This window comes from Ceraceosorus guamensis (assembly GCF_003144195.1).
Source record: "Ceraceosorus guamensis strain MCA 4658 unplaced genomic scaffold IE81scaffold_86, whole genome shotgun sequence".
Classification (NCBI taxonomy): Eukaryota; Fungi; Basidiomycota; class Exobasidiomycetes; order Ceraceosorales; family Ceraceosoraceae; genus Ceraceosorus; species Ceraceosorus guamensis.
Window position 1 is genome coordinate 40,076 of NW_020290081.1, and position 23,793 is coordinate 63,868.

A 23,793-nucleotide genomic window follows, 5' to 3' on the forward strand; every position below is an offset into this window, starting at 1 on the left:
TTGAGACGCGCGCGCGCAGCTTGAACGCTCGTGACTCGTGACTCGTGACTGGATAATTTCAGAGCTTGACTTCGTGATGCAACGCTCGACTCAAAACTGTGATTCGATATTCGTCACGCCTTCTTGATGATCATCACTCCTACACATACAAATCTCGACCAGACTCAAGATTCAGCTGTCCCGTTCTCAAGGGGCTCGATCGTCGTCATTCAACGGGTATTTGCGTCGCGCTGAGGAGCAGTGGAGTCCGCGCAGGCCACGTAGAGGCCAGGTTGCAGCAGTAGGAATGGATGCCGCTAGCGTCGATCCGATCACGCCTGGCGATAGCGAGCGAGGGAAGAGCGTGCTCCACGCTTCCACATTGTCCGCGACTGCCCGATCTCAGATCTCATCTCCATCGTCTGCAGCCAACGCTGCTCTGCCAGGGTCGATGCAAGCAGCATCGCCCATCCTGCCTACGGCCGTTCCTCATCGAACCTCTTCCTTTACAAACCTCGGCCCTCACTCTCGCCCATCCACCAGCACATCTGTCTCCTCTTCTTATTCGCCCGACTTTGGAGCGAGATCCAGCTCCGTGATGGCTGCCAACAGACCGCCTCTGCCTGCTCTATCGGTGCCTCAGCCTGCTGCTGCTGCTGTAAACAGTATGACCAGTCCAGCTCCCAGCACTGGACCGAGTCAAAGCTCTACGTCTGGCAGCGGCAACGGCAGCGCTTCTCAGGGTCATTTGGGAGGTGTGCAAGTCATCGGCATGACACCTCCTTCCGCTTCGTCATCTTCATCTACTGCTGGCAGGACAGATCAGTACGGACAGCTGCTGGGCAATGAGTCGACAGACTCCTCTGGCGGATCAAGAGTCGCGCTGGGAGCCTTCAGTCCTTCGGGTGCCATCTCCGAGCTGCCTCCTCTAGGATCTGCGAGGGGCAGCAGCACGGGTGCCTTGGGTCACGCTGGATCGCCATCAGCACCGCGGTCTACTCGCCTGAGCCACAAAGACTCGTTCGGAGGTACGCTGACCCCATCCAGCAGTTCGAATGGTCTTGGATCTGCATCGAGCAACGCTGTGCGCACGCGCGTATCGAAGCGTTCGAATCTTCAAGCCATTGCCAGGTCCAACGACACCAGATTAGCGACCAGTTCGCGTTCAGAATCATCAGCTGGGCTAGACGAGCAGGCCGAAGACGAGATCGACGGCGTGGCCCGTGAGGAAGAAGAGGAAGAGGAGGAAGAGGAAGAAATGGCGAGCGCTCATGAAGGCGAGATTGAAGGCTCCATAGACGAGGCTGAAGCGACGCACGATTCGTATAGGGAAGCCTTCTCTCCCTCTGCTCGTGTACGACCGCTACCAGTCGTCGGCTCGACAACTGAAGAAACTGGAATACCCAGCAGACCGACCCCCGCTCATCAAGCCAGCTCGAGCGGTGGTCCTTCCCGCCGAACAGCGCCCACCACCTCCAAAGCCCACGACGCACCAACAGTGATGGATACTCCCTCAGCAGTACCAGGTGGCCCAAGCAGCCAGCACGAGGCCTCCTTTGCAGCCTCGCATTCGAGGAACACCACGCTACCGGGCGCGTACATTGCGACAACATCCGAAGCTCGATCAGCAGGAGCGATTCCTGTTTCGGCTACCAGCACGCCTGCCACTATCGGCCCAGGAGCGCAGGTCGCCAACTCTGCATTTGTAGGCGGTAGCGCAGGCGCACCACCGGCATCAGCACCCGCCGGCACCACAGACTCGACGGTTGCCTCCCGGTCTGTTCGCGCCCCTGGTGGCTCGATCCGACGCGAACACAGGAGTGGAGGGGCCGAGAGCTCGACCGATGCTCAGCAAAGCAGCGCCTCGCGCAGCGGAGCCACCAGGTCCGCTACCAGTACTCTGAGAACCACTACAGCAGGCTCGACTTCGCGTCAAGGAGGGAGCACGCGGATTGCTGAGGCTGCAACAACGAGCGCAGATCGTGCAGTCGTCAGCTCTGCTAGCAAATCCCAGTCGTCTTCTAGAGCTTTGCCAGCCTTGCCCAGCGCACCCGGTCTCACTGCGGCCCCGCCGCCAGCCATGTACTGGTCCAAAGCGCCCGTGCATGGATCCGTGCCCCGTAGAAGTTTCAGAGCTCACACAGCCAGTCTAGCTGATGAAGTTCTGTGGCTGTTTGGAGGATGCGACTCGAAAGGTTGCTTTCGGGACCTTTGGTGCTTCGACACTGGTGAGTTCGATCAGCGCCGCTTGTCCATTGCTTTCCGGCCTAGCTCACGCTCGTGTTCGTCTTGACAGAAACCATGTGCTGGTCCAAGCCGAAAGTCACTGGGGACCTTCCGCCCCCCAGACGCGCTCATAGCGCGACTATGGTCGATCGAAGGCTCTTCGTCTTTGCGGGTGGCGATGGACCACACTACTACAATGATCTCTTTGTCTTCGACACCGTGTCGTTGAGGTGGTCCAAGCCGGTAGTCTCTGGCACTGCACCGTCTCCACGCCGTGCGCACACTAGCAACTACTGGAATGGTCAGTTGCTCATCTTTGGCGGAGGCAATGGTGTTGGTGCGCTCAACGATGTGTTTGCGCTCGACATTGGCAATATGGACAGGCTGGAGTGGAAAAAGGTCGAATGCCAGGGCAAGATTCCGATAGGACGAGGTTACCACACCAGCAACCTCATTGACGGCAAGCTCATCGTCATTGGCGGTAGCGATGGGCACATGAGCTTCAACGATATCCACATCTTGCGTCTTGGTGAGTGCCTGCATGTGCTCATTGGGGCTTATCGAGGCTCATGCTGTCCCTTGTGCGCGTCGCAGACACGAAAGTGTGGTATCAAGTCAAGACGGACGAGATACACAATCGGCTAGGACACACTGCCACGCAGGTAGGCTCATACTTGTTCGTCATCGGTGGGCACAACAGCCACAACTATACACCAGAAATTCTCACCTTGAATCTAGGTGAGTGCGAAAGCTATAGCGATTGTGTGCTGTGCTACGTGCAAAGGTCAGGCGTCATGGAGCGCTCTTTTGACACCATCGCTCGTCGCGAAATCTCTGCAGTCAATCTGCAGTGGGAGCCACGTCGTGTTTGCGGCAGAAAACCGCCTGGTCGAGGCTATCACCAAGCGTGGCTGAGAGATTCTCGGCTCTTTATTCACGGCGGTTTCGACGGAAAGGAGATTTATGACGATTTGTACTACGTCGACTTGGCCGCCTGTGCTTACTTGCCCCAGATCACTAGCTTTTCAGTCGAGGTGAGATGCACCAGTAAATCGTTTTCGTACGACGTGGAGCTGATCAAATCTGCCCTTTTTCGTCTTTGTGCGCGTGGTCATGCAGCTCGACGACGAATGAGCGCTGTTGGGAAACTTTTGTCATTACATTTGCTCGCGCAACCCGTCCCCCGGCTGCCAGTCGCGTGATTCTTGGCGCCGTACACTAGCGTTCCAAATGCAATGAGTAATACACCCTCACGATGTTGCGCATGTTCGTATCGTAGGTCGCACACGCACTTTCATCGATGCGACCAAGACAATCATAGCCGGGAAGAATCGGTTGATCAATTGATAGATTGCGGTTCTGTTCTTTCACTGAGGATTACGTATGGATGACCGAACCTCTGAATGAATGCACATTCTGACCAGCGTGCAGCCTCCTACAGCTCATCGTGATGCTGTGAGCCTTGTTGCTTTGCGGCCTCACTGTCCGCTGACCGTATGTCCTTCTTCGAAGGTGGTGGATCATGCGTTCCAGCTACTGCTCTCCTATTTTCCAGCCTGCTTTTGACCAGATCGATCATCTTGTCCACCTCTGCCAACTGATCGTGGGTCATGACGTCTTTCATCTTGTCTCTATCAGCCGACAATTCCTCCAAGAGCCAAGCTTCGTTTTGCCAAGCCATCCTTTCGGCCTCTTGAGGATCTTCGCGGGCAAGCTGTTCAGCCTCCCTCTGCGCCTTTGCAAACTCGTCGCCGTACGTCTCTGCCCAATCATTGTGCTCCGAAGTCATCCACCTCTCAAAGGATTTCAATAGAGCTTTGCGTTTGCGCGCAAAGGGTCCGCTCGTCTCATCGCCCTCCAATTTGCCCGCACTGCCCAGCTTTTCGGCCAACGACTCCACCACTCTGGACCCGCTCGAAGCTGCCGCTTCCACAAATTCGGCTCCAGCATCTAAAATATCAGCAGCAGCTTCGCTTCCAGCCTCGGCAGCCTGTTTGACGAGCTTTGCAGCCGAATCAAAAATGTTGTCCTTTTGCTCCTCGACTGGTGGAAAGTCATCTGACGACTTGTCCAACTTCCAACCATCCGCAGGTTGCTTTTCCGGAGCAGCTTTGCGCCTTTCCGTCTCCTCTGCTTGGCGCTGCATATCGAGGATCATTTGCCTTGCTCTGTCCTTGTCCAACATTCCGCTGCCTTCGCCCGCACGTCCCAATAGGCGCTGAGCATCCTCATCCGTCTCGACCGTATCCACAATGTTGCCCTCATCGTCCCTCACATTCACAGGCACTGGAAGCTTCTTGCCCTTCTTTTTGCTCTTCGGATCCGAATTCACCGCTTTCCACTCGTACGTTGCTCCCTCTGGAAGCTGCTCGTCCGCACTGCTGCCGGAAGCCTTGACAGCTTCCTCCCTCTCCCTTTCTCTCTCTTTTTGCTCCTTGGCAGCTTGCTTCTTCACAGCAGCTCTCCTCTGTCGCTCCTCCTCCGCCTTTTGAGCTTTTTCCGACTTTGCGCTCTTCTTCTTCTTGTCGGAACCCTTTTCCTTCTCCTTGAGTTGGGCCACGCGCTTGGCCTCTCGTTCGTCCATGGCACCCAACTTTGGAGCGACGTGATCCAGCCACTTTTTCAGAGGCGCATATGCCAATTTGCCCTCGTACGTTTCGAATTTGCCCTTTTCGAAATCCTGACCTTCTTTGCGCGCTGGAAAGATGACCAGCACGGGAAGATCTTCGGCAGTGGGAATGTCTAGGCCCAAGTCCAGTCGCGCGTGCGAACGAACCAGCGCTTCGTCCCCGCGAGCAAATGCGAACGGGACGCGGGTGCGAAAGTCGAGGGCGAGAGAGCGGAGGAGGGGAGAAGAGACGGATTTGGTGGTGAAGAGGATGACGGAGGGACGTGTTGGATCCTGCGTGCAAGTGGGCGCGGGGTGGGGGGAGAGATTGAAGAAGCGTCAATAAGGGATGATCGCAGCAGCAGCAGCAGCAAAAGCCATCGCGCTGGCGTTTGAACTCACGGCATCGACGAAATCGATGAGAGCCTCTGCGGTCAGCTTCTTTGCCGTCTGAGGCAGACTTTCCGCGCCAAACTTGGCCAACTCCTTTGCCGTCCTCTCGCCTCGATAATCCCTCGGCAATCTCTTCTTGGTAGCGGGAAAGAACTTGATGGTGGGGAAACCTTGCACGCCGTACCTGGCGCACGTCTGCTTGTTCGAATCCTCGTCGCAATCTACATTGACGAATTTGATGATGCCGCCCAGCGACTTGGCAGCTTTAGAGTATTGCGGCACGAGGTTCTTGCAGTGACCGCACCAGGGAGCTGTAAAGGCGACGAATGTGGGCTTCTCGATGGAAAGCACTTCGGCATCGAACGTCTTGCCCGTCGCTTGCACCACGCCAGAGTTGGCGGGAAAGAGGGCGCAGAGCACCGTCGTTGGCAGCAGCAGCAACATCATCATCACCATGACCACGCTCACGCATGAGATGAGGTTGGTGATGCCTCTGCTTGCCATGATGCGAGGTGCGTGCGATGCGCTGTTCCTCAACGGCCTCATTTTGGAATGAGCCAGCTGGCTTTCGCTGAGAGCGGTGTGCGATGTGCCGACGGGCTGAATGTGGGGGGGGCGGGGCGGCAAGCAACGCTGTAGCGCGCTATATATGTTGGTCGTCGACCGCGATGCAGAATTGTGAATCAGAGTCAGAATAATCGTGAACCAGAATCAGAATGCAGCAAGCGGATGTGCGATGATGCGGTGATGGGAGCGGGGGGAGCGTGCCAAAATGCTTGTGCTTGTGCTTGTGCTTGTGCTTGGATCGACGCAATTCATAAAGCAGCAAATCAAACGTGCATGTCGAACACTCGCACCTCTCCCCCGACACTTGAGGTGACGGTGACTGGTGAAAAGGTGAATCACGAATGGATGATCGAGTAGGTTGCATTTATATTCTAATTCTGGCTGGCTGGCTGGCTGACTAGCTTGCTGGCGTGACATGGCATGGCGTGCAAATGCACACATGCTGTGCTGTGCAACCCTGCATGCCCTTCCACCCTCGCGGTTCCACGTCACCATCATCGTGCCCAGAATAATGTAAATGTAAAATGTGAATTTGAATTCTGAATGTGAATGTGCTGGATGATTATTCACTATAATATATACTTAAGCGCGTGCGTGCATCATGCTGTGTCTGCGCCGCACTCGCATTGACTTCTCCGCATCTGCACGTACCTACGCGGTATAGCGCATGGATGACCTCTCGTGCGAGAAATCTGCACCGGTCTAGTCTGCCCGTGCTGCGATTTTATTCACAAATTTTGGACAAAAAGTCGAAGGGCACAAGCTTTTCTGCGATGTCAGTCGTGAGTCGGATGCGTTGTGGGAGAAGTCGTGAGCGATTCGGTTCGTATTCGTGATTCAATTGCTTACATGGATTCCTATTCTCACCATTAAAGCAACCGCGCCCCCAGCTCGTCCAAGTGACGCAATCATATACCGCTCATCGATCGCTCATCACTCATTTTGATTCAATATTCGTGATTCGGCACCTCGCGTCGGCCTGAAATTGGCGCGACGAACGATCAATCAATCCATCGCACGCACGCGAATCACAGAAAGCGGCGAGCGGCGAGCGGAAAATCCGTTCACGCAATCATCCTTCTACTCCTCACTCGTCGCATCCACCCCACCCCGCCCCAACCCACTCAACCTCACACTCACACTCACACTGTGCTGCATTCACAATGTCCAGCCTCGAGCACGACAAGAAGGCTGCCAAAGCTGAAAAGCGAGCGGCAAAGGAGGCAAAACGCGCGAACAAGGCCCTTCAAGCTGCTGCTGCTCCTCCTCCTCCTCCCCCTGCCTCCTTTGATGCAGAGTTGGCCGCCATGTTCTCCAACGCTCAACCTGCCTACTCGTCACTCGACACCTCCACTCAACATGCATCCGACAAAGCACCATCACATACGCAGCGCACTCAAGGCACTCGATCAGCGCCACACTCGTCCACGCAAAACACAAAGAGACGCAAAGTGAGATCAGAGGCTGAAGGTGAGCGGCAAGCGCCCGCACTGAGTGGTGGGCCATGGTTGAGCGATACGGACAGCGGAGAGAGCGAATTGCAAGCCTTGTCCGATGACAAGGCGCAACAGCGACGGCCCCATGGCGACGAGGGCGGGAAAAGCGACGGGGAGGAAGGCGGATCAGTGGAGTTGGTCCATGAGTCCATCCTGGCCGCTCGCAAGTCCGCCAAGAAGGGCAACAATGGAGCGGCGCATCCCTCATCTGCAGAAGGGGCGGCCGCAAGCGAGCCCAAGGTCGTCGAAGCAGCCGGTGAAGACGACGGGAACAGTGAAAGCGCTCGAGCGATCCGAGATGCGCGGACGCTATTCGTCGGCAATATTCCCTTGGCAGTCATGTCGTCCAAGGCTCTGCGCAGGAAGCTCCTTCGTCATCTTCAGCTCTGCTCTCCCTGGCCCTCTCGCACTTTGTTGGAGAAATTGCGCTTTAGGAGCGTTCCATTCGCAGTGCCCACAGGAGACTATACCGCGCAGAATGTCGAGGAGGCCAACGCCAAAGCAAAGAGGAGAGAGAGGGCTAGAGTGTGGAAGCATGAGAAGGAGGAAGGTGCTGGATCGGCACCCGCTCAAAAGTTCCTCACGCCTGCTCAAAAAAGAAAGGTGGCTTTCATCAACGAGGAGCTCAACCAACAAGCTCATTCCGTCAATGCCTACGTCACAATCGCGATGCTGGACAGCGCAGATGCAGACTCGCCCGCTGCATCGGACTTCGAGAAGAATCTTAATGCGCAAGGCATCGCTGCCCTCACCGCTCACCAAGCAGATGGCACCGTGTTCGAAGGGCGACACTTGCGCGTGGACATTAGCGCTGCTATCCCAGCATCTCATCGAGGCGGTCTGCCACCAACCTCGTCCCTTGGCACTCCACGATCGGATGTGCAGGATGCTCCATTCACCGCATTCGTCGGTGGTCTGGACTACAATGCGGACGAAGAGAAATTGTGGACCTGGTTCGACCTGCTTCTGATCAACGAGATGGGAACGCCTCCTACATGGGAAGCGCTCGAGGACAGCAAGATTTGGAAACGTATGCCTGCACCTGAATCTCGCGCAACGGATGGATCTGGCGCTGGTCAAAGCGAAGTGCAGAAGGGAAAAGAGAGCGATGCGGATACGTCAGACGGGTCAGACGAAGAGGAGTCCGGTCCCACGTCAAAGGCAACACATTCGGACAAGAAGGCGTGCCCACCAGTGCCACAGCGCGGCAGCTCGTGGGTCAGATCGATTCGATTGGTCCGAGACAATGCGACGCAATTGGGCAAAGGGTTCGGATACGTCAGATTCGCGAGCGAGAGCTGCGTAGACGAGGTTCTGGCACTCGCGGCGCAGGACGAAGCCGTGCTTGGCAGTCGCCATACAGGTGCTGGCGGTGGGGACCGGAATGCAAAAGCATCGCAGGCTCGCGCTGCAGGGGTCAAGGAGTACAGAAGAAAGATGAAGTTTGAAGGTCGACCTATTCGCGTATCCAAGTGCAAAATGACCACAAAGAATTCTGGTGCTGGAAGACGCGCACTCGATCAAAAGAAGCAGAGGGAGGAGCTCAAGAGGAAACGCAGCGTCGATGGCGATGCGCAGGAATCTCTCTCAACACCATCCAGGGTGAGAAGTGCAGGAGCTCCTACACCTGGCGGATCTTCGCCTGGACAAAAGAAGAGCGCTACAGTTGCGGACACGCCTACTCAGCATCGACTCTCCTCTTCTTCAAAGCAAGTGGCCAACCCTGGCCCATCCATTCCGTACGACGCAGCCAAGCAGGCGCGCATAGAAGCAAAAAGAAAAGATCCGGAGAGATTGAAGAGGAGGGCAGAGAAGAAGGAAAAGAAGAGAGCTGAAGAAGCTGAGGTCAGGAAGCTGAGGGATGTGCTGGGAGATGAGGCTGATGGCAAGCGCAAAGGCAAGGTGAGGATTGAGATGAAGCAGAAAAAGCGGGTCCCCAATGGATCCGAAAAGGGCAAAAAGGCGGAACGGAAAAAGAAGAGCTCGTCGAGTGAAGCTCGCGGTGCTAAGAGCGCTGCGATGGGTCGCAGAGCTTGAAGAGCACGCTGTCGGTCGGATGCAATGACATGAGTCAGAAGACAGATTTTTGCTGGTCGCTTGCGCTGTGTGCGTTCTTCTGCCCTGCGCCGTGCTGGGCCATGAGACTGACAATTACCCCTTGGCTGCACGTTGGCCCGTGCTTCAGGTCAAGATCATGCCTTTTAAAAACTCGTTTAAGCCCAGCACTCCACGTTTAGCAGCAAGCGCATCGAACAAGCGCATGCGACCTTCGTTGGGTGGCACGTTGCAGAGGGCTCACCTGATGGCTACTGGTGTACTGTGCATCGTAGCATTGTGCTTGGTGCAACGAGTGTCGGCCAATACGGAGATTGAAAACTTTGGACCGATGCTGTGCAGAGCCGATGCTGTTGGTCTGCTATCCGACCACGCTGCTCACAAAGTGGCACGTGGCTGGTGAGTGAGATGTGTGTGTTTGCAACATGGGGTCCAAGGAGGATTGGTGGCAAAGCGCCTAAATGCTTGCTTGCCTCGCGTCAGCTAGATGTTCGCTGAAAATTGCTGGCCCCCTTTTCTTCATCTGTTGCCTCTCACACACGCTCTCTCCTCTGAAGGCCGATCTTGGTGCCTGCTTCTACCCCCAGCAGATTCACCATCCCGGCTGCGGCACGCCAAGATGCGAGCGCGGATCGTGGTGCTTGGATTGTGCTGCAGCTGACCCGGGCCGCCCAAGACTCGAGTTGGCGGGATGATGAGCAGAGGGGATCAGGCGAGGAGGAGGCAGTACACCAGGAGCATGCACGAGCGGGAGAAGGCACGTCCTCTGCCGAATCTCGAGCTGATGCGGCACAGGTCGTCAGACCGACGGAATTGGCTTCTGATGAGCTGCCGCTGATCGATCAAGCCACGCAAGCAGAGGTCTCGCCTAGAGATCGTTTCCTGACGCATATCTGGCACAAAGTGGCATGGATGTTGAGCAAGCGGTATCAATTAAGACTTAGTTGGAGTGCCAGTGTGAGCAAAAAAAAAGTTGGCGGGGGGGGGGGGACCTAAAGCAACACAGGCGTATGCGGCGATGCAGCAAAGGTGCCGAAGTGGTAGCTGACTTTGCGTGTGCACGCCTTCTTCCAACAGTTCCCAGCCAAATTCTGGGTAGAAGTCTACACGCCTGAAGGTATGCTAGAGGCTGGAGGCATTTCTTGGCAGGCAGCACAGAAGGAGGGGCCAAGCAATGATACCAATGCAGTCCGCTCTGATCGCGCTGCTCAAGCCTCCGATGCCTCTTCTCAACCACGGACTGCATCCGGCCGTGGAGGTCTCGCTCAGCCTACAGGCACGCCTCAGCCAGCCCAGCCTGAAGGGCCTACTGTGATCTCTCAGGCTGATGCGAGGACCCCACCGGAAGCTTATGCGCAGACGGGGGGTGAAGCACCTGCTCTTTGGCCCTGTCCGCGAGTATACGCGCGGATCAGAGCTGTGCACGATGGCACGCCCATACCTGTCATGGCACCAAAGGCACCTTCCCTTTTGGTTCGTCTGGCTCAAACGTACCTCGGCGCTCTAGGACCTGGTGAGCATCAAGACGGCGGCAGACAGCCTGCTCTGCATTCCTCAAATGTCCCCATCCACCTCATCCTCGAACCTCTGGACTTGGGACTCATTCCTCACACTGCCTTGAGCCTCTTGGCGCTGCTTCTGCCCACCATGGCTATCGCTTGGACCATCTGCGTGCCTCTTGCGCTTGCCGCTTGCACCGCTGCCCTGCGTTGTGCAGTGCAACGCGATCTGCATGTCAAGGCGGAGTGATACAAAATTCATCGTCTTTTGCGAGTCGCGAGTACGCTTTCCTCGCTTCAAGCTAGCCGCTTATGCTTAATTGATGTCATCGAGGACGCAATCAAAAACGCCTCTTCCAAGGCAATCTCAAATGTCCACACTCAAGACTTGTATCAATCGTGCATTTGCGTTCAAATGTTGAGCATTGCGATTAACATTCTTGATTTTGGTGGTTGGCGATGGATGACGTGTTATCTGCGCAGATCGGTAGAGTTTAAAAAGAAGAAAAGAAAGATGACGTGTCATCGATAATGACGTCTGCAGCAGGAAAGCCTTTTGACTTCAGGCAGAGGTCGGGATGTTTGATTGATTCACGATTCGGAACGTCATTGTTATTCTTGATCACGTCGCGAACGGTAGTCAAAGTCAAGATCGACGACTCGATCGAAGGTGCATAATGGGGGCAGAGTCACGTGACGCGAGCAAGAAACCGCAAAGGTCAGAGAAGAGTCAAAGTCGAAAAGTCTCGCCTCGAATTGGCTTCAATTAGAAACTTTCTGCCGCGCTGCTGATCGATCGACGTTCGCTGGAAAGGGCGCTCGTCGTTCAAGACGACTTGATTGCGGCTGAGATAGCCTTTGGCGTCTGCAACGTACAGCTTCTAGCGGCCACCATCACTCGCCATTCATCGACGCAAACGCAAGCTTCTTGCACGTCTTGCCATCCATCGCATCCCGAATCCCCGCACTTGTCAACGTCTCACGCACATGTCGACTGGCGTCAACGGCGGGCCTGGTGGTGGTGGTGGTGGTGGCGCCGCTGCTGGAGGTGGGTCGAGTCGAGCGTTGCTGCCGGACGGCTCGCCCTCACAGTGGACAGTGCATCGCAATGCTGCGGGAAGGCAGTATTGGCATCACATCGTGGAGAAGCGATCAGTGTGGGACAAGCCGGTGGAGCTGCAATCGGCGCGGGAGCAGGCCATAGCTCGCACGCCTTGGAAGGAGTACACGAGCGGGGACAGAAAGTACTACGTCCACTCTGACACCAAGCAGAGCACTTGGACTCTGCCACCCGACCTGAAAGCCGTGCTAGACAGCCTGCCACGCGAAAGCCCAGCCGCAGCATCGCTACCACCGAAGCCTCCTGAGCAGCAGCAGCAGCACGCGCCACATTTCAGCATCGGTGCTTCCAGTCCAGCGCCCGACACTCCTGGTCAAGCGCCAGCCACGCACATCGCGACAGCTCCAGGTCCAGGGCAAGCCCCTTCGGCCCAGCCTCAACAGCATGCGGGGCCACCACCAGGCTACGGTGCCGCCGCCAGACCCATGTATAGTGGACCTCCTCCAGGCTTCGGAGGGGCAGCAGCGGCTACAGCCGGTGGTACCGGCGCACTACCACCACATCTCACAGGGCCCAACGCTGCACCACCGGGTGCTCCAGGTGCTCGTCCGGTCGCTTCACCCGGACCGAGCGTGTCTGCCTTTGCATCTGGCGAGGAAGCTTTCCAATCCTTGCTGCGCGGAAAGGGAGTGGACGCTAGCTGGACTTGGGAATCCACCATGAGGGAAATCATCACTGACCCTCTCTACAAGGCTCTCAAGACGATGACGGAGCGCAAAGCAGCCTTTGGAAGGTACATCGACTCCATCAAGCTTGCAGAGGAGAATGAAAGAAAGGACAAGGTGTCGGCTTTAGAGCCTGCGATTCGAAGCGTCTGCGAAAGGCTCAAGAGCGAGAACAAGTTGAAGATGCACCACTCGGCCGAAGCGGCTGGCAAATTGCTCGACGCTTACGCTGAATGGCGACAGCTCAGGAGCATAGGCGAGAGCTATGCGAAGGACTTGTGGAACAGATTGGCTCGCGAATGGAAGGAAGCAGAGGCTGTGAGTAGATCTGTGCCACCCCGACAGCCTGCGTGCATGGATCAGAACGGCTGACAGCCTCGACACTTTCACGAAAACCAGACCTCGACGCGCGAGCTGCGTCACAGAAATATGGACATGCTCATGTCGCTGCTGCACACCTTCGAAGCTGACGTCTTCACCCGCTGGAAGGATGCTCATCGAACAGTGCTCGAGTCGGACGAGTGGGCAACGGATGCGCACTTATCCTCCATGGACCTAAGCGATATGGTGATCGTCTTCGATGAGCACATGAAGTCCTTGGAAAAGGAACGAGGAGATGCAGACAGAGCGCGAGACGTGGAACGTGCCAAGGAAGAACGACATAGGCGTGTGGCGTTCCGCAAAAGGTTGCAAGAACTTGTCAGCGACGGGCGGCTCACGGCGCTCACTCCTTGGCCCGCTATCTATCAGATAGTCAAGTCTGACTCTGGCTTTCCAGAACTCATGGGTCAGCCCGGCTCCAGCCCACTGGATCTCTACTTTGATGTCATCGACGACTTGGAACAGAAATTGGCTACTAGTGTCAAATTGGTCGAGGAGCTGCTTCAAGCGAATGCACAACCGCAGCAAGATGGGCCAGCTCAACAGGCGGTAACGGTAAAGCCCACAACTACACTGCAGGAATTTCGTCAGAAAGCTCACGACGCCCTGGACGCCACTCGAACTCGGGAACCAAATGGTAGCGCGAGCGCAAGTCCGGTCGCACTCGTGCTTCAGAATGAGGACCAACTCAAAAGTGTTTTTGACGAGCTTCACGCGCGTGCACTCCGACACTTGTCAGACGTGCGCCGTCGCGCCGAACGCAAGCTACGTCATCTGACCGAGGATCTTCGCTTCGCTCTTCGAAAGGTGGACTCGGCCAGCGATGCTGCGATCGAAGCGCAAATCAAGCTAGATACGGAAGAAGAATTGTCTCAGAGCTGGGACGTGTGGCGGCAGAGGTTGGACAAGCTGGCACTCAAGGATTGGACGGACATGGACAAGCTACTGGAGGCGAGCGAGGGCGTCATCGATGCTGATCAAGTGGACGAAGCAAGGAAACAAGCATGGGAAAGGTTCGCCAAGCGGCATAGGGAGAAGCTGCAAGAACAGCAGGCGCAAGCTAGAGATGCGGATGGGCGTGAGGAAGCGGATGGTAGGAGAAAAGCAGGAGACAGTCCCGAACGTCGCTCGCCCACCTCATCTCGCAAGAGGAAAAGCGTCGAGGCAGGACGCACAGCAGACCAGAATGGTGAGGCCGATGGGGCAGGTCCCGAACGGCGCTCTTCTCGTCGCAAAGCGGAAGATACTTCTACCTCAAGTGGAGTTAGAGATCGCGCTTCTCGAAGGGCAGGGGCGGATGCCGTAGCGACTCAGGCATCTACGAGCACCAAACAGACCGAGGAGAGGATTAGACATAGAGGCACTAGCGAGGCAGATGAGAGGGAGCGTAAAGTGAGTTACGTATGAAATTTGGAGCGCAAGTTTAGTGCTTGCTCGAGCTCAAATCATCCGCGGCAAGCACAGCTGACAAGGTGTCTGCTTATCTGTACTGCAGCGTACTCGCCGGGGGAATGCGACCAGAGACGACGAAAGCAGCAGCAGCGAGAGAGAGGAGGGAGAAGTGTAACACAAACCCTCGGCGTCTGCAAAGAAGCTTCCCCAGCAGCAACGCTGTGAACCACCGTTTGTAGACCCACTTGCAACGACCAGGTTGCGCTCTGTGGTTCGTGTTCTCGTCAAGTGCACGCAATGGATGAATTCCGCGCGCCCGTCCTCAGCGTGCGCACAGCACAACGGTGCGGCGCGTGATGTGCTTCGCTTCCCTTTCTCGTCAAGGAGATGCTTGTGCTGTCAAGCCCCCTCGTCGAGGCGATAATAATGCTGACGCAGGCAAAGAACAATCCGTTGGTCTTGGCCGCTTGCGGAGGGATTGCATTCGGTCAACGCGGGCTTCCGGCTGCGAAGGCCGCATCGCCTAAGTTGGACGTCTTGGTTGACAAAGAGTCGGCAGCGCTCCAGTCGATCCATTTCGGTGGCGCACATCTGCTTCACGAGTGGAGGGATTGCTGCTGGATCATCGTGAGGTCGATGTGAAGACTAAGCGCTCGATCGATTCCTCGAGGCAGATCTGGAGCGACTTCGTTGGCGAGGCTCAAAGACGTACTTGCGTGCGGGGGGAACGTGAGCAGGAGGTTCGCCTCCGATAGCAGCTAAGCAGGGAGCAAAGAAGCTGCGAATGTAGATCCAAGGATGGCAGAGACGGTGTCAGGTCTCGCGTGTCGACTCTATGCCTACACGCGAGCGTCTACACAGCGACTAGGCACTACTCACATTGTTCCATGCCATACTCGTACCAGCGTCATGCTTGCAATGAAGAGCCACAGCAGCACCTCGACCAGTGACAGTACGGTTCCAAGTATTCTGAAAGCTCCAGAGTCGAGCATTCTTCCCAGCTGTGTGGTGGCAGTGCAGAACACGCCGAGCGGGAAAGTGAAGCCCCACCAGCCGAGGTTGAACTGCAGCTCTGACACCAACCACAAGTCGATCAGAGATGAAATGGCTAAGGAAAGCCAAGCCAATCCCAAGCCCCACAAGACCAGCGCGATTGGTGTGCTGACAGCGTAGATAGAGATCGACATGATGTGCGCGTCCTGAGCGCTGAACAAGGAAGCTCCTGCCAATGCTTGATTGGATCTGTCGCTGAGATGCAAGATGGACTCGGAGAGCTTGAGGAGACCGAATGCTCCTTGACCGCAAGGACCGAGGGGAAGAAAGGCACTGACGATCAGCGTGGCTGGTGGAACCTTGTAGATGGCCAGTCTGGCGTAGTAGAGAGTCATGATGATGAAGGCCAAGCCAAAGCCAGCGCCCCACAGTATATAGGACACGATGATGGTAAGCCTAGCTTGAGATGGCTCGAGGATGTTGTCCGCCAGTATGCCTCCGCTCGCTGCAGACACGATCGGAGCAACGACTGGCAGAAGCCAGACGCCGGTCACCTTGTCTAGGGATTGCACGTGCCTAGTGAATTGCAAAAAGGGCAGACCGAGGCAGATGAGGATGGAAATGATGCTGTCCAGCCACCACATGGCCCAGGTAAAGAGGGCAAAGTTGTGTCCCCAAGAGGTGCCGATGGCCAAGGCGCACATGTTGACGATGGTGGCGAGTCCCATGGCAAAGGTGCCCAAGAAGAGAGACTGCGACTCGTGGAACAGCATCGTTGGGCCCATCGTTGGCCAAATCGTGTAGCGAGCACTAACAGCCAGAGCGTGCGTGCAGAGAAGGGGTCAGCTCGATTGGGTGGCAGGACTGGATCGCGCCTTCGCTGGGCCCGATTTCTCCCGCACTCACGCGCTTATGGAGGTGAACACCAGAAAGAGGGCGACATTGAGCGCGAAGATGATTTCAGCGATTACGTGCAAGCCTTTGAACTGGTAGGGCAGCTGGTACAGCAAAATTGAAGTGATGCCAGTGCCCATACTGCGTTCATCACAGATCGGCGCGAGGGTGATCAATGGAATGGCATGGCACGATAGAAAATGTCAGCTTAGACCTCGTAATCAAAAAGGAATCTTTAGGACCAGCGTTGGCTATTGAGTAGCAATTGAATGCACAATGCCCATGCCCTAATGACACTGACAATATCAACAGGGCTTCGACGGTCGCTCGTTGACGTCGCGCCCTATATGATCGACCTACCGGAAGCGCTCGTGCAAGGGCGTGTCACTCGGCACACTCACGACTCGAGGCAGAACTCACTTGACACTGAACCAGCTTGGCGTAAAGTGCAAAGTGATTCTCCTCAATTCCCTTGCGTACCTCGCGTACCTGCCACTCAGCCCGCCACCCGCCTCTGCAGCATTCAGGCTATTCACATTGCCTTTGCCCAACGATCCACCGCCGTTTCGCTGCGCGTCAATGCCAGCCGAATCGTCTGCTCTTGCATCTGTGCTCGAGCCCTCGCCGATGGAATTTGAAGAAATGTGCACCGAATGGCCTCCATCAGCAGCTGGATTCATGCGGTCTTCTCCTCGCTCGACGTCGTCGTCACGTCGCGGACCTCGAGAGGCGTGGATCATTTGCGCTGGCTGATCAGCGGCGAGGCGAGGCGAGCGGAGCGAATTGGGAGACTTTGATGTGCAGGCGAGTGACTAGCAGAGAGCACTCGGGACTCTTTTTGAGTCATGATGAACGATTGCGACATCTATTGATGGGCGGGCAAGCACGATTCACGAATGGAACGTCAAGCCACGAACTCGAATGACGAATCCAACGCTGCACAGTTGTACGCGGGTAGTACGGGTCGGTATACATAACGTCATTCAAAAAATCATTGAGCCGCGGCAATCACGAGTGACTCGTGCATGCATGCGATGCATGCAGAAGAAAAGTCACGCTGCGAAGAACGAGATATCAGATCTGCCGCGCCGCGCCGCCCCAATCGTCAAAGCCTTGATTGCATTCACGATTCTTGATTCAATATCCTTTCTTTGCTCATTTGTCGCAACTCGTGACATGCCAAATGTAGAATCTTGAATTGAGATTTGCATGAAGGAAGCTCTGACCTAATGACATCGTAGCCGTCGACTTGCACCTTGACGACCGCATCACCTCGATATGCTTGATTGGAAGATTCTCAAAAGCGAAAGCTGTGCAAACTGGCAAGCCTGAGGCGTAACATGCAGTGTGAGTGCTGGTGATCTTTCAAGTTACGGCCCGAATCCCAAGAGTCTTGAGTCGCGCGGCCCAAGGATGATAGCACTTAAACTTCCACTATCGGTCTGCGCATCACGTGAACCATGAAGAAGCATGATCCCATCTGATGTTCATGCGATGACGACAGATACGTCATAAGTTGTCGCTCTGATTTGCTCAGGGCGCGCAAGGAAAGCCATGCAAGGCAACAAATGTACGGAGGTGTCTTGCGAGCGATCTTGAGATCAAGTATTCGGCGTGCGCGCGCACGACCTGCGCTGAGCATCGAGCATCGAGATCAGCCGACTCTGCGGAAGGTGATTGCGAATCGGCTCATTTTCCAGCGCCAAGAGTCATGAGACTATGGTTTGAGCGCGATCTCGGTGTAGGCTAGGTACCGCTCGGGATTACCTGGGCATGCGTGCGAGCTCCACGCCGGATTGCAGCTTGTCTGACACGCAAGCCACTCACTCGTTCACCACAGCAGGAGGGTTGGGACTTCGCTGTGCCCATGCATCTATCCATCCACACATCCACACATCCACACATCCACACACAGCAGTCGAGATTGTTCACGATTCGACATGACATGAACCGTGCAGCGAAGAACTGCAAGCAAGCAAAGCAAGCAAGCAAGCAAGCAAGCAAGCACGTACGCGTGAATGTCTGCCGCCGAAGCGGTGCCTGTCATCAGCCATCAATCAACCGTCTTTGCGGCGGTGCACAGACAGCCGTTTTTTAAGCAGTCTGTGCGGAATGCTGCATGAAGCTGCATGCCGCTTCGGGGTGGATGGACGGGTGATGTGCCTCTCGAACTGCGCTTTTCCACTTTTGACTGCAGATTGCTGCTGCCTGCATGCATGCAAGCATCCATGCATCCATGGGGCAGCGGCTATACTCGTGACTATACAAGCACGGGCAGCGCAGCCCGTCTGTCTCTGCATGGATGCCTGCAGCTGCCTGCTGCTGCATGGTCGCTGGCTATATGCCGCCATGCAGGCCGGTGCTGTGGTGGGCATGCAGACAGACTCACGCGCACGGTGCAGTCATCACGAATCGCGCGAGAATGACTGCTGCTGCTGCCGCGCGACAACCCGCGCTTCCGAGATCACGCGGTTTTTTTTTGTTGGGCTGGTCGGTGATGTCTCGCGCGCGCCATCAGATGTTTGAGAAGATCTGGTCGGGTCTGCAGCTGCTTGCTTGCTCGATCAGTACGTCTGCTGCTCGTCTGCTGCAGATGATTGATTGGCACGCTAAATCGTCGCTCGATTTGCTTCGCGTTCCATCAAGACTCGATGGTGCGGTACCGCGAATTGCATTGCGTTGCGTTGCGTTACGTTGCGTTGCGTTGCGTTGCGTTGCGTTGCGTGTGTAGCAGTCACCTGGCTGCTGCTGATGGCTGTTCAATTGCTTCGATTGCGGCCGAGCGCTCATCATCGCGAGTCACTGAGCAGCACCACTTGCAGAATTCCACTTCCCCATCTCATCCCATCTCATCCCACCATCACCTCCTCTCCCACTGCTCACCATACCAGCCACGCTCATCCAATCTCGATCAGGCACCGCAACAACACCAGCACCGCTCAACATGTCTCGCCCCCAAAACGTCGGAATCAAGGTGCGTGCCTGCTCAATCCGGTGCCCTCGCAACTTGGTCCACTCTGGCTTGTCCAAATTCGACGTTGCCGACTTGGAACCTCCCATGCCGAAGTGCACGCTGCTCACCATCTCGATCCATCTCCTCTGCTCCGCATCCATCACCAGGGCTTCGAAATCTACTTCCCAAAACGAGTGCGTAGGCTGTGTGGCTGCAGAGCGCCGCACATGGGCTTGCAGGTACCAACAACTGACCACCTCAACCGCCCTCGCTTCCCTGCATGTCCCGCAGTGCATCTCTCAAGAGGAGTTGGAGGAGTTTGATGGCGTCTCGAAGGGCAAGTACACCATCGGCTTCGGCCAAAAGTCCATGGCCTCGTGCGATGATAGGGAGGACATCAACTCCTTTGCTCTGTCTGGTGAGTAGTAGGCCGTTTGCGTTTTCAACTTCAGCCGGTCGGTCAAGCTTTCAGGCTCTGGGAACAAACATGGCCTTCGTGCTTCCGGGCTATCTGACTGGCTGGCTACAAGTGTCCACGTCCACGCAATCCGCATCGACTCGGCTGCTGGTGGAGCTTCTGCTCACTCTACTCTTGCGCCTTGGACGCCTGCCCCCCTCAGTCACGCAAGGGCTGCTCGAAAAGTACTCGATCGACCCAAAGAGCATCGGCCGTCTGGATGTGGGCACCGAGACAATCATAGACAAGTCCAAATCTGTCAAGACGATGCTCATGACCCTCTTTGCACAATCTGGCAACACGGACATTGAAGGTCTGGACAGCAAGAATGCCTGCTACGGAGGCACAGCTGCGCTCTTCAACGCCATCAACTGGGTGGAGAGCAGTTCGTGGGACGGTAGAGACGCCATCGTCGTTGCTGCCGATATTGCAATCTATGCTCAAGGACCCGCGAGACCGGTCGGCGGTGCGGGAGCAGTTGCGCTGCTGATCGGACCCGATGCGCCTTTGGTCTTCGAACGTGAGTGCTGCTCTGTGCTGGGCGAAGGGGTACACTGAGAGCTGCGAAGGGGAGGGTAGGGACGCCCACACGAAGTGGCGCGTCCATCGGTCGCTCGCCTGTTGTGGAAGTCGGCTCCTCTTGGGTGAAGGTACTATGCGCGCTGGGACAAGTCGTGCACGACTCGGGCGCTCTCAGCGGCGTGCCGTTCTGTGGTTCATCGATGCGCTCACAGCAACTGACGCATTTGGCCATCTTATTCCTGCGCTCCTCGCAGCCGTCCATGGAACCCACATGGCCAACTCCTGGGACTTTGTAAGTAGTGATCTCGCACAACACGTTGCGCGCTCCAGCTCGACTCACTTGCTTTTGATGCGACTCGGTACTCGCTCGCGCAGTACAAGCCAGACTTGTCCTCAGAGTATCCCAAGGTGGACGGGCCGGAGACGCTGCAGACCTACCTCGGAGCCCTGGACGCTGCGTACGACGCCTATCGACGCAAGGCAGCCAAATTCAACGCTGGCGTTGCTCTCGCGAAGGGAGAGTCTGCTGCACCAAACGGAAGCGCTGTTGACCCTCGCGCATCGGTCAAACTGGACAACTTTGATTTTGCCATCTTCCACTCTCCGTACTCCAAGCTCGTACAAAAGGGTTTTGGTCGTGTCGTGAGTAATCAAGAGCAGCCTGACGCAAGTCTTTTTTTCAAACTAGACGAGCTCAGATCTTCCACCTTCTCCGCCTCGCCTCAGCTCTACAACGACTTCTTGGCTGACCCCAAGAACCCAGCGTACGAGAGCGTTCCAGCGGAGTACGCACAGCTCGACCGCAAGAGCACCATCACGAACAAAGACGTCGAGAAGTTCTTTGCAGGATTCGGCAAGGAAGCACAGTCAAAGAAGCTTGAACCCACAATGGACACGGTCAGGCGCGTCGGCAACATGTACACAGCATCGCTGTATGGTGGTCTGGCCAGTCTTCTTAGCAACGCCTCGAGCTCTTCATTGCAGGACAAGAGAATCTTGCTCTACTCCTTCGGCTCAGGCTGCGCAGCAAGCGTATTCGCGATCAAAGTCAAGGGTGACACGAGCACTTTGGCCAAGAACCTCGACCTCCACGCCAGACTCGACAAGATGGAGAAGGTGCCTTGTCAAACGTACGTCGACGCCTTGCACCTCCGTGAAGGCACTCACAACGCGGTCCACTACACCCCCAAAGGCGACATCAACAACCTTTGGCCTGGCACATACTTCCTTGAGAATGTTGACGGCGATTACCGGCGCACGTACGGCCGCACCCCCAAGGCATAGGGGTGACGCGACTCTGCTAGCAGACGACGGTGCGTAAGGAACATCGCGCCACGCGTGAAAGCATAGGACACAGCCGAGTCAGAGCGCCATGCACATATCTTGGACGTGTGCAGTCTGGTCTAAGCGAGAATGCATAGCATGTGCCCAGCACACAGTCAGGTCTGAAGCTGCACGTCTCGATACGATAGAGCAGCAGAGCACACGAAGCGAGGAGCGAGGGGCGACTCAGCGTGCAAACGTTCACAAAGGACTGCAAACAAAGCAGACCTGAAAGATTGCGCGACTGGAGTCTTTAAATACTTGTGCCCGAAGAGGAAGGTTAGAAACAGTCTTGCACGTCATGCTTTCGAAATGCTTGCATTGCGCGCTGGCATTTTTTCTAGGGAGGATTCGGCTCGTGTCAGTGCGAGAGACTTCAGGTACAGATAGATGTTTCCCAGGTACGTTTCCTCAGCAGATGTCTTCGGGCCCGCAGAAGGGAGCATTCACGATCAAGGTCGGTTAGGCGCAGCAGTAGGCCTGGAGCGTGGGCTCTCTCAGCCCACGCCACCTCAGGGCTCTGGCTCTGCAGTTGCTGCGCAACAGACTGTACACCAACACTGGGCCGTATCACGGAGCGCATCCGCGTGAAGCGCGCGAGATCTTCGTGTGGCGAACAAAGCACGTCTTCCCGACGCGACCAGACATGCTAGTCACCAGTGGAGTGCGCGCTGGACTGCGGCTCCGAACTTACTGCGCATCGGATGGCCAAGCGCTTGTTCAAAGAATGCCCTGCCTCCCGTGCACTCGTGGGGCGGCGCTGTGCCGACGATGTCTGGGGCTCCGCGAGCTCTTCTCTTGCATTTTAAGCAGAGAGAAGTTTTCACCGCATAATGCTTTGCAGTTTGTGTCAGCTCCGCGTCGTTCGGAGTGGCGTTTGCAGAGAGCGCTGGTTTGTGTCAGCTCCGCGTCGTTCGGAGTGGCGTTTGCAGAGAGCTCTGACCAACATCCTACCGACGGAAGTGACTCGGTGTAGAATGAGACTTGGCTGCCTATGACATTATGTATTTTGATCTTCGCCCCGCCTACGATTGCCGCTTATCGAGCAGCCTGACAGTCGGTGGACAACTCCAATGACTTCAGGTATGGACGTTTGTCAGGTGTCCGGCCCTCCTTCCCCGAGCCTTGTGAGGACACGTGATTTGACCATGTGTACACAACCGCTCTAGGAAGCTTTGACCACGCGCTCTGACATGGTAGTCGTGAATCGTGAATCACGTGAATGCACGTCCCTCGACAGCTCGGTGCAATGATGTCAGGTACACATGGAATGCCCGTCGGGTACCCGGCCCGCCGTCCTCGTACCTTCTGAGGACACGTGACTCGGCCACACGCACACGACCGTTGGGAAGCGCGGCGCCCGCCCATCAATCACGCCATCGGTACAAATGCCCATCGAAGGTCACATTGCATTTACTGCCGAGCGGGGCAGATAAGGATCCTTCAACCCACGCTAACGCGCTTCATTTCGGCGTGTCGGCGCGTCCATCGACCTCTCCTCGTGTATGCCATTGGTACAAATGCCCGTCGAAGGTCACATTGCATTTGCCGCCGAGCGGGGCAGATAAGGATCCTTCACCCCACGCGAACGCGTTTCATTTCGGCGTCTCAGCGCGAACCCCTATTACGAGGGGCCCGAGCGAAGCGACAGCGTCTATAAAGACTCGTCGAGAAGTCGAGATGGCAGCCGGATCCCTCTTCACGACCACCACCACACTACGAGTCTCCAGCCGGCTACACCGTGCGCGCGACGGTTGCTTTCCTACCACCGCCCTCCAAATCGCATCAATGATTTCCACTACCCATCATCTCCAGCGCGTCTCCTGCGAGCGAGGCGTGACAAGGCAGCAAGCGCTCAGATGACGGCACTCCCACTTGCACGCCCCACCCGACAGGGAAAAGTCCGCATTACGCGGACAAATCTATAGAACAAAGGCTTAGCCTCAGCGGATCGTAGCAACAAGGCTACTCTACCGTTTACAGCACCCCGTTCCCATTCAAGTCGTCTGCAAAGGATTTACCCCCGCCCATATTCGAGATTGCTATACGCGGACGAACCGGAGCGGCCTTTCCGCCGTCCGGCCGCTGCCCGCCATATACGGTGCACGGCCCCAAAGGACCTATGTGTAACACAAGTGACATGTGCGGGACCAACATCGTCGCTTCTGGCACGGATTCTGGCTTAGAGGCGTTCAGCCATTATCCAGCAGGTGGTAGCTTCGCCCCATTGCCCGATCGGACAGAGGCAAATACCAATTACCTGAATCGAC

The 23,793-nt window shown here is 56.2% G+C and overlaps 8 protein-coding genes across 8 annotated transcripts; 6 read left to right on the forward strand and 2 right to left on the reverse strand.

Annotated features, from left to right (window-relative positions):
• Nucleotides 1-96: 96 nt before the first annotated feature.
• IE81DRAFT_317255 (galactose oxidase) lies at nucleotides 97-3,531 on the forward strand. The gene is made up of 5 exons (XM_025512580.1): nucleotides 97-2,207; nucleotides 2,276-2,734; nucleotides 2,800-2,943; nucleotides 3,046-3,239; nucleotides 3,325-3,531. The coding sequence occupies exons 1-5, from the start codon at nucleotides 287-289 to the stop codon at nucleotides 3,337-3,339; spliced, it is 2,733 nt and encodes a 910-aa protein (XP_025367123.1). The 5' UTR covers nucleotides 97-286; the 3' UTR covers nucleotides 3,340-3,531.
• Nucleotides 3,532-3,536: 5 nt separating this feature from the next.
• Nucleotides 3,537-6,120, reverse strand: IE81DRAFT_326014 (thioredoxin-domain-containing protein). Its single transcript, XM_025514702.1, has 2 exons — nucleotides 5,216-6,120; nucleotides 3,537-5,107 (listed from the first exon to the last, which is right to left on the reverse strand). The coding sequence occupies exons 1-2, from the start codon at nucleotides 5,660-5,662 to the stop codon at nucleotides 3,641-3,643; spliced, it is 1,914 nt and encodes a 637-aa protein (XP_025367124.1). The 5' UTR covers nucleotides 5,663-6,120; the 3' UTR covers nucleotides 3,537-3,640.
• Nucleotides 6,121-6,633: 513 nt separating this feature from the next.
• On the forward strand, nucleotides 6,634-9,510 carry IE81DRAFT_326015 (hypothetical protein). The gene is made up of 2 exons (XM_025514703.1): nucleotides 6,634-9,375; nucleotides 9,455-9,510. The coding sequence occupies exon 1, from the start codon at nucleotides 6,937-6,939 to the stop codon at nucleotides 9,304-9,306; it is 2,370 nt and encodes a 789-aa protein (XP_025367125.1). The 5' UTR covers nucleotides 6,634-6,936; the 3' UTR covers nucleotides 9,307-9,375; nucleotides 9,455-9,510.
• Nucleotides 9,464-11,073, forward strand: IE81DRAFT_349700 (hypothetical protein; the record flags this gene model as incomplete). The annotated part of the gene is made up of 3 exons (XM_025516432.1): nucleotides 9,464-9,723; nucleotides 9,882-10,281; nucleotides 10,402-11,073. 3 exons carry the CDS (start codon nucleotides 9,464-9,466, stop codon nucleotides 11,071-11,073), a joined length of 1,332 nt encoding a protein of 443 aa, XP_025367126.1.
• A 629-nt stretch (nucleotides 11,074-11,702) lies between these two features.
• Nucleotides 11,703-14,662, forward strand: IE81DRAFT_248013 (hypothetical protein). The gene is made up of 3 exons (XM_025511291.1): nucleotides 11,703-12,926; nucleotides 13,008-14,381; nucleotides 14,485-14,662. The coding sequence occupies exons 1-3, from the start codon at nucleotides 11,811-11,813 to the stop codon at nucleotides 14,554-14,556; spliced, it is 2,562 nt and encodes an 853-aa protein (XP_025367127.1). The 5' UTR covers nucleotides 11,703-11,810; the 3' UTR covers nucleotides 14,557-14,662.
• Nucleotides 14,663-15,026: 364 nt separating this feature from the next.
• Nucleotides 15,027-16,948, reverse strand: IE81DRAFT_294067 (hypothetical protein; the record flags this gene model as incomplete). The annotated part of the gene is made up of 4 exons (XM_025512033.1): nucleotides 15,027-15,159; nucleotides 15,261-16,184; nucleotides 16,281-16,409; nucleotides 16,689-16,948. The coding sequence occupies 4 exons, from the start codon at nucleotides 16,946-16,948 to the stop codon at nucleotides 15,027-15,029; spliced, it is 1,446 nt and encodes a 481-aa protein (XP_025367128.1).
• Nucleotides 16,949-18,908: 1,960 nt separating this feature from the next.
• On the forward strand, nucleotides 18,909-21,827 carry IE81DRAFT_248075 (hydroxymethylglutaryl-CoA synthase). The gene is made up of 7 exons (XM_025511292.1): nucleotides 18,909-19,242; nucleotides 19,389-19,415; nucleotides 19,513-19,639; nucleotides 19,842-20,198; nucleotides 20,455-20,492; nucleotides 20,576-20,842; nucleotides 20,927-21,827. The coding sequence occupies exons 1-7, from the start codon at nucleotides 19,213-19,215 to the stop codon at nucleotides 21,482-21,484; spliced, it is 1,404 nt and encodes a 467-aa protein (XP_025367129.1). The 5' UTR covers nucleotides 18,909-19,212; the 3' UTR covers nucleotides 21,485-21,827.
• Nucleotides 21,828-23,561: 1,734 nt separating this feature from the next.
• IE81DRAFT_281595 (hypothetical protein) lies at nucleotides 23,562-23,789 on the forward strand (the record flags this gene model as incomplete). Its single annotated transcript, XM_025511513.1, has 1 exon — nucleotides 23,562-23,789. A coding segment is annotated over one exon (228 nt), but the record flags the coding sequence as incomplete, so codon positions are not given.
• Between the last annotated feature and the right edge of the window lie 4 nt (nucleotides 23,790-23,793).